General features: G+C 31.3%; 1 protein-coding gene across 1 annotated transcript; it reads left to right on the top strand.

The window, feature by feature from the left end:
* The first annotated feature begins 15,675 nt into the window (after nt 1-15,675).
* On the top strand, nt 15,676-16,811 carry LOC123210048 (zinc finger A20 and AN1 domain-containing stress-associated protein 6-like). The gene is made up of 2 exons (XM_044628213.1): nt 15,676-15,857; nt 16,082-16,811. The coding sequence occupies exon 2, from the start codon at nt 16,095-16,097 to the stop codon at nt 16,623-16,625; it is 531 nt and encodes a 176-aa protein (XP_044484148.1). The 5' UTR covers nt 15,676-15,857; nt 16,082-16,094; the 3' UTR covers nt 16,626-16,811.
* The last annotated feature ends 781 nt before the right edge of the window (nt 16,812-17,592 follow it).

Genomic DNA, 17,592 nt, shown 5'->3' with positions numbered 1-17,592 from the left:
TGTTTAGGAGTGCTTTCCTGAGGAGTTGTTTATTATTGTTAAGGATGTTACATATGCGGTGTGCAAATATTGCAAAAAAAAATTAAAATTGCATAAGACCACGGTAACTACCCATTTGACACGACATATGACTCAACATGTTGAAAGGAAGAAAGCCATGGGTAAGGATTTAGTCATTAGGGGACAAACCATATTAGGTTTTTAGTCTTCAAACTTAGGGTTGATTGTTTTTCTACACCGATGGTGGTTAATACAAACATGAACTATAAGCATACCAAGGTAAGTATGAGTTTACTTAATAATTTTATTGTAACTATGAAATGATTATGAAATTAATTATATTATCTAATGCAATGATTATGGTATTGGTGTTTCAGGTATGAGAGGCCTTGGCTCACTTGGTTATGATATCCAAATTGCCATTTAATTTAGTTGAGCATCCTAATTTCATTAATTTTTGTTGTGTTCTTTAATCTCTTTACGAAAAAGTTGGAAGGAATCAATTAAAGGCTGATTGCATTAGGGTTTATCAAACAAAGTTTATGAGGTTGAAGAAGACTTTTTAGGAAACTAGAAGGATCAGTATTACTATAGATTTTTGGAAGTCGAATGCTCAAAATATTTAGTATATGATAATTACGGCCTAGGTTTTTAAAATCGGACCAGAGTAACAGTTTGAGTACTGGTTCTGATAGGATCGGTCGAACTGTTTAAACCAATCAGTTCAACCAGAATTCTAGTTTTATATAATAACCTAAAAAAAATATATCTAATTACATGTGTTTTACATACTGAATTTTATGTTATGCATACTTTTCATAAGGCCAAACGACTATTTCCCACCCAAGGTTTGATGTTTTCTAAAAGTCCCCCCTTTAACTATAGAAACACCAAATACCCATCCATGGCAGGTTAGATTTAACCAAACCCTAACGCCTGAAAATTTTATCTCTTTTTGCCCCCCTAAACTTTAAAAACTAAAATTTTCCCCCAGCTTAAGTTTTAAAAAATGGGAGTTTCACCCTAGGGTTTGGTTTTGAAATCTCAGACGACACTATTTCCCACCCAAGGTTTGATGTTTTCATAAAAGTCCCCCCTTTAACTATGAAAACACCAAATACCCACCCATGGCCGGTTAGATTTAACCAAACCTTAACGTCTGAAAATTTTATCTCTTTTTGCCCCCTTAAACTTTAAAAACTAAAATTTTCCCCCAGCTTAAGTTTTAAAAAATGGCAGTTTCACCCTAGGGTTTGGTTTTGAAATCTCCGACGACCGTTTCAGCTCCATTGTCGACGACCTCTCCCTCCCGAAGCAGCCTCTCCTTCTGGCGAATGTTTTCCTCCCATTTGGAGGCTCGATCGGCGTCGGCTTCGCCTTGGGAGACGAAAAACTTCATCGAGGAAGACAAAGTTCTTCATCTGGGAAGACGGTCGTCTTCCCAGAGGTCTTCTTCTGGGAAGACGATCGTCTTCCCAGACGAAGACGACGGCGTCGGCTTCATCTGGGGAGACGAAGAACTTCGTCTTCCCTGACGAAGTTCTTCATCTCCCAAGGCGAAACCGACGCCGATCGAGCCTCCAAATGGGAGAAAAACATTCGTCGGAAAGAGAGGCTGCTTTGGGAGGGAGAGACCTTCGGGAATAGAGCCGGAATGATCGTCGGAGATTTCAAAATCAAACTCTAGGGTGAAACTGCCATTTTTTAAAACTTAGGCTGGGGGAAAATTTTAGTTTTTAAAGTTTAAGAGGGCAAAATTAGATTCTATTTTAGTTTATTTTTAATATTATAGCAAAAATGATGATCTTACCCCTACCACCGTTAGGGTTTGGTTAAATCTAATCGGCCATGGGTGAGTGTTTGGTGTTTTCATAGTTAAAGGGAGGACTTTTGAGAAAACATCAAACCTTCGGTGGGAAATAGTCGTTTGGCCTTTTCATAATTAACAAAATATATGTATTATTGAACATTAATTTAATAACCATTAGCTTTGCATCAAAACATTTAGAAAGCCATGCAAAAATCAAATAGCAAGAATTGGTCTTCATACGACTTTACCACATTCAAACACTATAGATAACAATGTTTTCTACTAATAACTTTGGAAGTCAAGAAAAATCAACAATTAATCAAAATATTTAACACGCACTCAACTTACAAAACATCTTGATTCTTTAAGTAAGTTTGCTTAACAGTTTACAACGTACAACATTTTAAACCAACCTAAAGACTCAAACAACCAGGGTCATCCCTATTAGAAATATCAACATGATAAAAAATAATAATTATAAAAAAGGCATTTGGTGGTGCTTCAGATTACTGGAACTTAAAAATTAATCAATTTAAAGACAAACTTGTAGAAGATTATTCCAAAAACAAGTTTGAATCGCTAAAAAAGAAAGTATAATAAACAGAAATTGGCTTTTTGAAAGACAAACTTGAAGAAGGTTACTAGAACTTAAATATTAATCAATTTAAAGACAAACTTGAAGAATATTATTCCAAAAACAAGTTTGAATCACTAAAAAGGCAAGAATAATAAACAAAAACTCAACTTGAGCTGACTATTATCATCAGAACTTGTTGAGTAATAGATGTAGAGTTGTAGCTTTCCCACAAGCTCGTGTTCTGGTTCATGATAAATTGACCACCAATGCAGTTTGTCAGTGCATCCAACTTAAGTATTAGTCATCCACCAAACTAACACCAAAGCCAACTTATTGTCAAAACTAATAAGGATCAAAATTGATACCGAATCCTCAGCAAAAGTTGCTACTTGGGTTACAACACGACCATAATGCTTCCCCTTGGAGTCCACGACTTCAACAATAAGATCGTCTCTAAGACCATTTGGAAAGTTGTTTGTATACCTTTTCTTTTCACTGCGAATTGGGTTTTTTATCGGTACAAATTGAGCCTGTGATTGAAACCAACACCCTTGGCATCGTCGACAGATGTCTATAAACCGTCGCTGGCAAAAGATCAGTGAATGGACTTTAAATTTCTGAGTAGCAAAGTAAATTGTCGCCTGCAGCAACTCTCCCTCTGCATCTGGTGCAAGGAAGAAGAAAAAACATTAAAGGGTTATTTTATATGAAACATTGAAGCAAGAACCTAGCAAACCGAATTAGACCATGGTTCAAGTATGAATCGGTGGTTCGATCATGGTTCAATCTGATTGCAAACCTAAAATAGTTCTATCTTCTACAGTACCGGTTCACGATCGGACTGGATGAACCGACCGGTCCGGTTTGGTTTTTCAATCCATGATTATGGCACATTAAACAAATTATAAGTTCTATGCATCTACCTCTGCCAAGAAGAGGACTTGATATTGCAGCAACAATATTTGAGTGTTTAATAGGTTAAGGGATTGAGAATAAGGTAAATTCAATATTTAAAACTATTTATAAGAATATATTTATAATTTTATTGTATGAAATTTTATTAATATTCATTCATTTTCCTGGCAGGTGCAAACTATCGCTATTAACAATGTTAATACAAATGACGGTTCTGTTAAAAGATTGAAGACAAATTTTGAAATGTGGAGACTGTTAATGTGTGATGGAAAATTGCTTCATGTTAGGTACACTGCCTATATTGTTAATTTGTTGGTCCAAGATGGGGTGGCTATGATAAAACCAATTATAGACAATATTCAGGAAAATGTGAAGTTTATAAAAGCTAGTGAGGCAAGAGTAAAAACTTTTGCGAAAATTGCTATATAGTGTGGAATAAAAGAAAGAAAGTTGATATTGGATTGTCCTACTCGATGGAATAGTACATATGAAATGCTGACAATGACAGTACGTTCAGATATGTTTTTTCTTGTTATATGTTTATTGAGTCAAGCTGTACTTATTGTTTGACGAGGAAAAAGTGGGATGGATTTAATGTTGTTTGTGACTTTTTATGCATTTTTGATGTTATTACAAAATTCATACGTGGTTCACAATATACAACTTTAAATAGATATTTCATGGAAGTGTTTAGGATTAAAGAAATCCTAAAAGAACAAGAATTCGATGAAGATCATGTGATATCAAGGATGGTGAGTATAATGTTAGAAAAATTTGAGAAGTATTAGGGCGAGGTCAATTTCTTGATAACGATTGCTAGCATCATGGATCTTGATAATGAAATTAAAATTAGTTGTGTTCATTATAATAAATATGTATAACAAGAAAATGTCTCTAATTTGTTTTTTTGTTTTCATTTTTGTTTTGTGATTATGTCAAGATAAAATTCCCCATGATTACTTTGACATTTCCTATTTTATATGGGGAAGAAAATGCCCTTTAAAGATAGAAAATATCAAAAGAACTTTAGAGAAATTATATAATGAATATGTTGACATGATGTCATATGAAAATCTATCTACTGTATTTGCACTGCCACAATGTCAGCCAAGGACCCAAAAGCACCATCAACTACATCAAGTACATAAAACCATTATACTTAATTTAAACTTTATAACTTATCCTTAGTTTTAATATGAAATGTGTCTTCATTTGTGGCATTTGAAATTTGAAGGCAAATCATTAAGCTTTCAGTCTTCATAGAGTAAACATTATGGGTCTGGATATAGTTAGTTGCATTTGAGGGATCATAAAGAGAGAACACTATTGAATGATACTATGAAGTCTAAGATGGACACATATTTTAAAGAACGTGGTGTTGAGATACCTGAGGATATCAACTCAGGAGACTTTAATGCAATTCACTAATGGAAGGAGAACCAATACAAATATATAGTGCTTTTGCGAATGACGGTTGATATTTTGTGATTCTTATTTCAACAGTGGCCTTTCAATGCCGGTAGTAAAGTTATTGACACTTAAAGGTCATCCTTACCACTAGAAACAATTAATATGCTTATGTGTAGAGCTGATTGGATGAAAACACTTTATAATATCAAAAAACAAGATCAGGTAATCAATTACTCATTATAATTGCATACTTTTCAAATTGATTTTTCTCTTAATTGTTGGCAGTATGAGTAATATTTTTCATTTCTTTTTACTATCATGAAAATGAGAGATGAAGTTGAGGTTGGTGAGCTTATCTTGCTGGATAAATGAAGATAAAAAGTATATTTGTTGATGATTTCTTTAAAGCTTAAGAAATTGTGTTTTTTTTTTTTTTCAAGTATTGCTACTTTCTTGTTCTTTTTTTTTTAAATATTATTCGATTTTTAATAATGTTTAATAAGGATGATGACATTACATAGGCAAGACTCTGTTCCATTTAGACCATTATAAATACGGTGGAATTGGTAGAAGTTTGTGAAATTTTGTTTAATTGAGAATCTAGTTAATTGAGGCTCTGTTCCATTTAGACCTATATATAGCTACCTCTCATTTTAGTAAGTAGTGCTTTTCTAGAGGTAGGGTTATGCACATATGCAATTATTATAATTACATGCTTCTTTGACAGGCATTTGCAATGGTCTCTTTCATATAATATGTTTTTGATGCATTAACTTGTACATATGCATGCATGTTTTCGTTGGATATACTTTATAATCAGTAAAAGGATGTATTAGATTTGGAATATTGGGAACATAATAGTTGCAGAACCAATTCTTGTTTTTATTTAATGATTATGCTCACTTTATTATAGAGAGTGACATGCATGAATTTATCATTTATTAAAGATTATAGATCATTTTTGCTTTTTGTTTTGAATGAATCTTCTTGCTTGTTATGGAGAGTGCTACTTTCTTGTTCTTTTTTTTTTTTTTTTATAATGTTTAATATTGTTTGATTCTTAATTATGGAGTAACTTATGATTTACTAATGTTCAATTATTTAAATGCAAGTTATTGCAAATTAGGGTAGATATGAATTGCGTCTAAAGTTGTACTGACAAGTCAAAGAAGTGAAGTTCTGGATTGAACTAAGAAAGAACATTGATGGAAATATTAATGCATACTCTTGTGATATATGTGGTTGGTTGGCTACTGCCTCTTTATATAGTGTTATACATACCTTTTGAGATATACCATTGTCCTTTATTTTTTTTCTTTATACAATATTATATACTATTATATATGTACCTTTTGGGCTTATTACTTACATATTCCATATTTAGGATGATAATGAATTCCATAATTTTTTGTTGTTTTTTAGATATTTAATGAATTTTGATTCAAATAATGGTATTTATGTGGTTCCATATTATTAGATGAGTTAATTTAGTTTCAGATTATTGAAAAGAAGGTTTGAAACAAAAGGATGTTGCATAAGCTTGTTAAGCTTAGCTCAAGATTGGGCTCATTGAGTATAGCCAAGCTGAGCTCACGAGTAGCTTGGCTTGTGAGCAAGCTTGAGTCGAGCAAGCTTGAGTCGAGCAACAATTTTATAGGTTCCATAAGCTCAAGCTCAGGCTCAGGATCATTTTGATAGTAACCAAGCCGAGTTTGAGCTTGACTTGGCTCGAATCCAACCTTAGATCTAGTTTTATCATCCTTTAAAGACAATTTTATAAAAAGAAGTAAGATACTTAGATACTGTCCTTAAAGTGAATTCTTGACTGATTATGAATAAACGAAATCTGTTAGTACATTTTTTCACTGCTAAGACCTCTTTCTCGTGAGTAGGATATCTTGTATTCGGTGAAAGGAATTTTCCTAATGCATACCAAATTATTCGCTTGATATTATCAGTGCCCTTGGCCTTAAGAACTCTTCCCCAATACAAACCAAAAGCATCACTCTCTATTATCATAAAGTCTGAATTTTTGGGGAATGTTAAATATTGTAAATTCTTGGTCAAGTTTTTGGTTTGAATAACACAATTAGTGTCTTCGTTAGTCCAATCCTATAAAACTCTCAAACTAACTTTCTTTGTTAACCCGATAATTACTTTGGCCAAATTTGGGACCTATTCCCTCATTTGATTTTTCAATCCAAGAAATTGTTGTAACATGTGTGTTAATTCTAATACATTTGGGAATTCCAACAACTTCTTTGAGATATGGTCCTAGAGTTGGATTCCTCCTTCTCCAAATTTGGAACCATTGTGTCTTTCTCTTGGATAAAATCATTCCATGCTCAAGGAATCTTTTGATTACTTGTTTAAGATGATTAATGTGTTCTTCCATAATTTTATTGAAAATTAGTATATCATCTATATAAACAACATAAAAGTTAGACAAGCCAAAGAAAACTTTATCCATTTTCCTTTGAAATATGGATGGTTCTTGTTTTAGCCCAAATGGTAAGACTAACCATTCATATAACCCTTTAGGGAAAGTAAACACCATTAGAGGTATGTTTTCTTCTATCATCCTAACCTGCCAAAATCATAACTTGAGATCAAACTGAGAAAAGACTGTTCAAATCTTGCTTTGTTTAACAAAGCTAATTTGTTTGGGACTTTATAAGCATCATCTATAGTTTTGCTATTTAACTGCCTATAGTCAATTACCATACGAGCTTTTCCTCTTAATTAGGCAGTGCTATTCATACTCATATAAGTTGGCGAAAAGTGTAGGCTATTGCTTTCTCGTATTAATCCTTTTAATAGTAATTCTGATATTTGCCTTTTTAATTCTTCTTTGGTATCTAGAAAGTACTTGTGGGAATCTGTTTTGACTCTATCATCTAAATTCTTTAGTTTGATTTTGACAAATATAATGTTCCTTTTCCATAGCTTTAATGGTAGTTCATCAAAGCATGGTGAAAGTTTCTTTTTAAAATTCTTAATTTCCTTAAGATTAAAAAGTCATCATAACTTTCTTACATCAAAATTTTTTCCTTAGGTTTTATTGCATCTGTGCTCTCAGGGTATGCTTTAGAGGTACCTTTCTTTTGCGATCTACCCTGTGCGATCCGATTTTATGATTACTAGGTGAAAACTTCTGAAAAATCATATTACAATTCATTTTATCTTTCTTTTCTTGCTCAAAACTTTCTACCCACAATTTTTCCTTGGGTTTTAAGGAAAATATAATGTGATCTGCTTCTGGCTTTAATTTCTTAGGTTTGAAACCCTTCCTTCTGCTTGTCCATGCAAAAATAAGTTTCTAAGAATGAAATCAACCTTTAAGTAGTCTAATAACAAGACCTCTCATAGAGTAAATTTCTTTTTGTTTGAAAGTATGGTTACATTTTGGACACATTCCGCTATTAATCTGCAACAACATTCATGATAGGTTGATCAAGTTGTTTCCACAATTCTTGTGGAAAACAATATTTTCTTTCTATACATTTTGTCGCTCCTATATCTATCAGAATATTTAATGTTTACTTACATTCTAGAAATTTATGTTCCGTAGTGATACAAGTATATATCTTTCCTTGTTTCAAAGCATAACAATGAATTTTGTGATTCATTATCATTTGCATAGATGAAGTTTCATCTCCATATACTATTATCTACACAGATTTATAACTGATTATCCTCTTAGAAGAAGAGTTCCTCGAAAGGCTTTATGTATCTAAGTCATTGGTTCTTTCTTTTTCCAGTATATTAAACCTTAGTGTGTTAGGTCTAGTATCCATTCTTATCTTCCTCTTAGCAATCAAATTTCTTGGAATGGGAAGAGTTATACTGACTTGGTTACCAATTTCCTTTATTCTAATTTCAAGGTTTATTTCCATGTCCATCATGCTAGGTTGCAAAGTGAACGTTAAAACCCAACTCCTCGGCCAAGTTAGCTATTGAGGATTAACCATTGTCGTGTTTATTGGAATTATAGAGTTAGATCTTGGGCTATACACTTCAGTATTTGACTGCGAATGCATTAAAATAGGATTAATAGAATTTACTAATTTGTATATCATCTTATATTGGATAGTTATTCCGTTACTAAATTGTAAAAGATCTTCTAATCCAAATATATGGACTCTAAGATCCATTATCCTTTTGAGGTTTGGATCTTTAAGGTTGACCACATATCCTGATCGAATAGTACCATAAAAATCCCCTAAAGCCAAGTTGACATGAAATCCTCTAACTAAAACTTTGCTAAAAGTGGTCTATCGCCTATCCAGTAAGGTAACCTGAATAGGAACATTTATTCCTCCACGGAATAACCCTTGTTCTCTTATTTGTATAGCTCATAGTTAGACATAATGATACTTGCTTTTTACCCGTTTAACAAGTTCACGTACTTGTAGTAGCCATTTATCATTTGATAAAATTATTTCTCTTTCATTTGACTAAGTTGAGGCTAGCTTTATAAGTTTTTCATGTACATCCTCTGATCCCTGAGTTTTAAATATCCATCGTGAAGTTCTTCCAAAGACCTGAGAGGATGAAAGCTTTGGAAAAACCCACTCATCTATAAGGGTATTTTCATAATTGCAATTAAATTAAAAATATATTGATATTTGATTTTGTATTAACAATATAACTATATACACAAATATTGTGTACAATTTTATGTACAATCATTGACATGTCACTATGTGCTTAGATGTTATTTTATCTTTAATTTTAAATTATCTAATCATAAAGTAATATGTCATTAGTTGTGTATAAAATTATATATATTATTTATGTACACCGTATTACACTTGTATTAAAATGATGAAGACATTTTCATAATTACACTAATAAAAAAAACCAAATAAAATCCATTGATAACAGAAGTAAATGATTGATGGTTTAATAAATTTTTCAAACTTAAAAAGTTTTCAGGTGAAAAATTCATTTAGCCAAAATATAAACAAAGGAAATAAAATTAATTAGTCTAAACATTAGGGCTCTAAGAAAATTGTCCTAAAATTTAAAGATTAAGCAAAAATACTCTATTTATCTAAAATAACCAAAATGTCTTTATATATAAACCAAAAACTTTTCATATCCTTACCTATTTTTTCCCTAAATTCACTGTTGGAATTCGGAGAAAACCTGAGGTTACTACAAGTTCAGTGGCCGTTCGACTTCTTCAAAATTTTTTTTGCATTTTTTGTGTTTTCCGATGACGAAAATAACAAAAAAGGTTAGTATATCATCCTTACTCTTGTTTGAATCGTTTTATTGTTAGGATTATTCTGATTTGATGAAGATTTTAAGCGTTGAATGTTCAGAGCTTTGGTTTTGAGCAATACATAAAATGTGTTGCTTCTTATTTATTTTGATTGAATTTTTTAAACGCTACTGTGTTATGAAATGTGTAGATTCAATTTTTGTTGAAATTAGAGGTTGAAATGACAATTTTTTGCTAGAAAATGGCTTAGTTTTGTCGGAGATCCAACTCAAGGGACCCCACGATTCCCTGGGGTGAAAAAAATCTCCCATGGGATGGAACAATGCCACATGGGAAGGGGGGAATACGATTTTTGAAATAGTAAGGACTTAAGGGACTATGGGGGAAACCTGGGGGATGGGATATTTTGAACAGTAACCCCGGGGGTGATCTAGGGACTAGGGCGAATTCGGAGGGTAGGGAGAAAATTAATTTTTTGAAATTATAGAGCTTGTGAGAGATAAGAAAATAGATAAAAAGACAAATTAAAACTATAGGATCTGTACGAGAGTAGAAAATATATGAGGGGGTAAATTGATATTTTTTCACTTCTAGGGTTTATCGACATGTAGTTTTCAAATTTTATATCTATTTTTCCTATTTTAAGGTTCTTTGACATGTAACTTTTGAATTTCAAGTCCTTTATTTTATTTTCGTGATTTCTAGGTTAATTTTTAGATTTCCGATTTTTGTCAATTTAGGGTTTTTTGATGTGTTTTTTCAAATTTAATGTCTGTTTTTTTGATGTTTTGGTTTTTGTGATCCTAAGATATTTCAAAGTGTAGTTTTTGAATTTTAGGTCCGTTTTTCGATATTTGTCATTTTAAGGGCTTTTGATGTGTAATTTTCAAATCTTACTTTAGTTTTTTATTTTTGTCATTTTAGGGTATTTTAATGTGTAGTTTTTAAATTTTAGATTGGTTTTTTGATGTTTGTCATTCTCTGATATTTGGAAGTTTTGTTTTCGAATTTCAAGATGGTTTATCGGTTTTTATCCTTTTAAGGCTTTTCTGACTTTTCGTTTTTGAACTTCAGGTTCCTTTTTTGGTTTCTAATTTTATGTTTGTTTTTTTATGAAATCCTTATCAACTTTAAGTTTCTTTTTTTTTTATAGGATATTTTTCATAAAGGAAAACGTGAAAATAGCGAATTAAGAATCTCAGATAAGACATGACACTTCTAAGCAGAGGTTAGCTCTCATGCCCAGTCAACCACAATATTGAAGATTAAATCTATATTGACACCTACACAGTTCTGGTTGTTTGAGAGAACGTGTTTTGGATATCTTCTTCAATTATGAGATACGAGGTTTACTGGAGTGTTGATGCACTCATTCATGCTACAATAGTTATATCAGGACTTAGGTAGAGATGAGTTTTGATTCGGGATTAATAGAGTTAATGTGAGATTCAACCCATTCGAGTTTGCATCGATGACCGACCTACCATTCAATCGAATCACTCCTTTGTCATCATATAGAAAGGATGAACCCATGCATAAACATTCGTAAGTCTCATATGTCTTACAACAACAACATGTTTGCATCGAATACATGAAATTTGAAATTTCTTACACATACAAGGCATTTTATGAAAGTCCACAATGCCCATGTATCCACCACTACTTATAACCTGATATCAAACATTTATAATTGGACAAACCTCCAAGTGTGCAACCTTCAACATATGGCGGTCAAGCTTCTCCTCTGTCTCTAATGTAACGTAGTGGGGGCATTCATCTACAATTTGAAAAAGCGTCGATATATCTATCGATAAACAAACATAAGGGTAAAAAGTCATTGTCAGTTAGATAATTAGTATTAACTCCATATATATTTGCATGGTTTCTCCTCTCGTAAAACGATCGCTGCAGTGTGCTCTGAATAAACTCGATGAGCATCGTGATGGGCAAACCCTTGTATGTCTAATAAGAACATTAAATGACTTTGCAATGTTAGTTGTCATTATGTTATATCTATGCCTTAGAAAATGTGTCTTGCTCCATCGGTGAAACCCTACCTCACATAGGTAAGCCTTGGCTTGAAGATACACTCATTAATAGATCTCATCATAGCCTCAAAATCTGTCTCTGTATATGACTTAGTGGTTTCTAGTATAAACACACAACCTGTGAGTTTATAAATAATAGAAGTACTTCGTTATCAAAATTTATACAATTTTCACAGGGATAAAAATTTTATAAATGTATAAACAAGTTACCTATGAGTTGCGTTTGTACTTTGATCATATATTATAGAGAAGGTTATGGCAACAACACCCATGATGTACATCTAAAAAGACTTTAGCTATTATAAAGTATATAACATGATGTCGATATGAGATTATTACCAACTATGGTATTTCATTGATGCAGTCTTTAAGCTTTGTCAAAAACCAACATCATGTTTCATGATTTTCCTTAGGTAAATCTGGTTATCATCATCGAAGGCCACTGTGAGAAATAAATATCCTAGATATTGACCTTTAAAAAAAGCAACAACAATGTAAATAACAAGTCTAAGATATTGTTTAAATGTATAGATAGAACAACCCAACACAATAAAAAAATATTGAAAGTGATGCTCGTCATTTGTTTATATAGCTATAACAGTTACTAATTAACACGCTTTAAATTATAGCAATAATCGGGTAAAAGCATAAATGTCTCTTTCGATGAGCTGATTAATAAATTTAAAGCCCAATTTCTTGTCTGCCAAACACGTGAATATGAAATGTCAATTTTATATCTATTGATGATGTCAATAATGATTTTTTTAGGCTAATAAATACGATCAATCAACATAAACTTTGACTTTCTTATTTGACTTAAAGCCCATACCGTAACTTGTCTGTGATGTGACTTTATTTGATATGCTGAACATGTGTGCGTGGGATTCATTTCACAAATTTGGAAGATTTGACTGAGTTTTACTCTTCTTCTCGCTAGAAACCATTTGTATTTCTCATCATAACACTAAATCTTCTATCCTTTAGTGTTAGACTTAAATGCTCTGTACTGAAATCCTTTCTCCAAGGCAAATTAGTCCATAACATCTTTCAAGTGTTTTTTGTTATTAAAAATGTCACCAAGTTTTATAGCATCCTTCTCTCGAATCAATCCTGCGCCACTTGATGATATTGAAAGCTGTGGAGGAAAATCGAGTAGCTATTTAAATGGATCAGTAAAGACATTATCAAAAAATGGTCTTGAATAATTTCTGCCACCCATAATAGGATCTTCAAGCTAGAGATTATTTATATCACAGTTAACAAGTAATATATCTTGAAGTCTTCCTCATCAAAAGGAACATTAGTCATCTCGTTCTCCTTAAAGTCACCCCAATCTGGAATCCTCTTTTTGTCTCCACAAACCCATTCAACAAAAATATAGAAATCAATCAAGTCTTTTCCAACAGATTTTTTTTTCACTTCATTATCGTCGTTGCCATCATTTTCTTCTTTTTCTTGTCTTTTGATTGTGGTACATGTAACAAAAACAAAAATTCATTCCTTGAAGTACTAAGACATGTCAATAAAGCCTTGCACATCTTCATTATTTTCGATCTTTACAGGGGAGTCAAACTCAATTCTTTTTTGTTTTATGCATAGTTGAATATAGTTTCGGATCAGATCAATACTATATTGTTCACTCAAAAGTTGTATAAATCCCTAAGTGTTGTTTTAGAGGAAATTTTAACCTATTTTTTTAAAACCTCTAATATACTTTATTGTGTACTAATCATGTTGGATCCATTCTTCTTGGAAACAAATAGTAGCATAACCAACAATTTTAATCATCAATTATACAATAAAAAATTTCAGTAAAAAATTAAACATTTATCATAAATAATCCAAAATAAACATTTACCAATATCAATATGTCACCTTTAATTTTTCAACATTTCATTAAACACCCTTATACATTATCTAAAACCAAAATATTAATTTCATATATTGGTTAATATCCGAATGACCATTATATTTTTTAAATATTTTGTACTCCCTAATATATTATATAATATCAAAATGCACCCTATATTTTTATAGCATATACGAATTTGATATTCTTATAATATTAAAATACCCTCTTTTCGTTTGTATATTTTTTTGGCACCCTCATATTTTGTCTAATTTTAAAATACCCTCTATATTTATCTAACATTTCATTTAACACCCTTAAATATTGTATTGCATCAAAATTTTCCTATATTTCATCAAAATATCTCTATATATTCCCAACATTTCATTTAAAACCTTTTTTTATTATTTAATATCAAAATATCCTCATATTTTTTTAAATTTCATATAACCCCTGATATTTATCTAACATTTTATTTAACACTCTTATATATTATCTTGTATCAAAATGCTTTCCTAACATTTCATTTAAAACCTTCATATATGGTTTAATATCAAAATGCTCTCTATATTTTTCTAATATTTCATTAACCTCTTTATATTTATTTAACATTTTATTTAACACTCTCATATGTTGTCTTGTATCAAAATGTCTCTATGTTTTCCTAACATTTTATTTAAAACCTTTATAAATTATTTATTATCAAAATGCCCTCATATTTTTCTAATATTTCATTTAACCCTTGATATTTATCTAACATTTCATTTAACACTATCATATATTGTCTTGTATCAAAATGCCCCTATATTTTCTAACATTTCATTTAAAACCTTCATATATGGTTTAATATCAAAATAACTCGCATATTTTTCTAATATTTTATTTAATTTTTTATATTTATCTAACATTTTATTTAACACCATTATATATTGTCTTGTTTCAAAATATCTCTATATTTTCTTAATATTTTATTTAAAACTTTTATACATTATTTAATATCAAAATGCCCTGATATTTTTTTAACATTTCATTTAATCTCTTATATTTATCTAACATTTCATTTAACGCCTTCATATGTTATCTTGTTTTAAAATACATTTATATTTTTCTAACATTTTATTTAAAACCTTCCTACATTGTTTAATATCAAAATACCCCCCAAAATTTTCTAATATTTCTTTAACAATTTTATTTAATACTCTCATATGTTGTCTTGTATCAAAATGTTCTTATATTTTCCTAACATTTCATTTAAAACCTTCATACATTGTTTAATATCAAAATGTCTCCATATTTTTATAACATTTTTTTAACCCTCTATATTTATCTAACATTTTATTTAACACCCTTATATATTGTCTTGTATCGAAATAATCTTATATTTTTCTAACATTTTATTTATCCTCTTAATATATTATCAAAATCCAAATGCCCCATTTATATAACATACGAATTTGATTTAATAAATAAAATTAAGTTCTGAGTTAAGATTTTTGCAAATACATTTTTCTAACAAATTGATTTATTTTTATTCGAATTCAAATATACAAATTTTTTTTCATTTCGAATGAACCTATAGTATCAAATATTGAGTAAAAATGAAAGTAAAAGTGAAAGTTTGAATGATATGAGAAATGTATAAGAGTAAAGATTTATATAAAAGTAGTAACAGGTAGTTTTGGTATTTAAAATTTTTTGGAGCATTTATAATTGTGACTTTGAAAAAGAAGCATTTTTGTTTAAGAAATAGAAAATATGACATTTTTACTTAAATGAGGACAAAATAGATATTTATTTTAATTTGCTCGTAAATAAAAACTCCACTAAAAACAAAAAATAAAAAATATATATTCATCTCCTCCTCTTCCTTCCACCATAGATTCTTTCTCTATCCTCCTTTCTCAATCCTCTTCTACATCTTCATCAGACTCACTCCAAACCCTGCATCAAAGCAAATCTCAACCTTTTATTCCTGTACGTACAATCAGCGATCTATTAATCCCCAGCCTTAAATCCGCGTATGTTGCCCTTGATCGCTTATGTTTCCGTTTTCATTTAATTTCAGTTCTATTATTCTCTCGAGCTCTTGAATTATGATTTTAATTAGATTCATATGTTAGGCTTTTAGTTTTTCCTTTTTCTATTTTGAAATAAAAGAGAAAAAAAAAGACTTTTATATGTAATTATTTTGCTTAATTCTAAAGTCTAAATTTAAATTTTATTGCTTGTTGAGAAATTGAAGAAGAAAGAAAAAAATGGTGCAAGAATCTCAAGAGAGAAAGCTTGATGAGGCTAGTCATGAGATTGAGCCTCAAAATAGTCCCATTTTATGTGCAAATAATTGTGGATTCTTTGGGAGTTCAAGCACTAATAATCTATGTTCTAAGTGCTACAAAGATTATCTATTGAAACAATCCAAATTTTTCGATGAAGAATCAAAAAAGAGCCAGAAAAAATCGACTTTGAAAGAAATTGAGACAAACTCAGTTGGGGAAGAGGGGCTTGTTAGGGGGGAAGAAGGGGTTGCCAGCAAGGGGCCGTTGTCGGCTAGTGTGGGAAGTGAGAATGGGGATGGGAATGTTGAGAAACAACCTGCAAATAGGTGCAATTTTTGCAGGAAGAGGGTTGGGTTGACTGGGTTTAAGTGTCGGTGTGGGCAGACATTTTGCTCAATGCATCGATACTCAGATAAGCATAACTGTGTGTTTGATTACAAGAGTGCAGGGCAGGATGCTATTGCCAAGGCGAATCCGGTGGTGAAGGCAGATAAGATTGAGAAGATATGATGGTAAGTGGGATGGTTGTGATGGCGGTTTGATCTGTGAAGAATGGTGTTAGAGATAATAAGTTGCTACTATTGCTTTGGTACTTTTATTTGTGTTCATGTACAGTTTGGTTGTTTCAGTTACCGCATATGGAATTTGATGTCAAATACATTTGGTTTATATATCTCACTTAGTTGTGATTTCGTAGCTTTGAGTTTTGAGCGTGGTTGTGTATAGCTCTACTGGTATCTTTTCTCTCTTGTTTCGTTAATTCTTCTGGTGGTTCATTGGATGCGCAGAAAATAATCTTTTACTAAAATTTGATGATGTGCTTACAAGTTGAAGGTTTAGGGCATTTATACATCCAATAGTGTTGGAAGGCTAGAATTTGCATTTCATGCATTGAAAAAGGTGTTGGCGGATTATAAAGTGCATTCATGCATTTTTTGTGTATTAAATATCCCAGTAGGAACTTGGTATGTGATGTTCTCAACAGTTGCATCTTATGATAGGAGTTTCATTTCTGATGGATGGATTAATCTTCTTGATATCTTCTTGATACTTCATCGCATCATCTCTCTATTTGTTCAGGAACATGGTTGCATATCAGCTAGCTAGGTTCATCCAAAGCATTTGTTTGTTTGGAAGCGCACTTGCATTGCAGGGTTAGATTCATTTCAAAACATCTGAAATTTGTTGAGTATGCTTGTGATGATATGTCAGTACTATTCTTCTGTCTATAACCAGCAGTTTTTGGTTGTATTTTGAGTACACAATCCTTATCTTTATGCTTTTGTCGTCCAATCAATCCGAATTAGTGTTAAAACTTTGTAAGATTTTAGCACTCTCTGTCAGCGTGGTTTCAGCATTTGTGTTATGGCTAGCCCATTTGAAACCTCGCTGTATATTCAAATGATTTTTTTGCTGGGGTTGCTCCCTTCTTAGCCTTGAAACATTATAGATTTGGCTTGAACCTGAGAGACTAACC

This window comes from Mangifera indica, chromosome 1 (genome assembly GCF_011075055.1).
Source record: "Mangifera indica cultivar Alphonso chromosome 1, CATAS_Mindica_2.1, whole genome shotgun sequence".
Lineage (NCBI taxonomy): Eukaryota > Viridiplantae > Streptophyta > Magnoliopsida > Sapindales > Anacardiaceae > Mangifera > Mangifera indica.
This window is presented reverse-complemented; position numbering and strand designations above follow the sequence as displayed.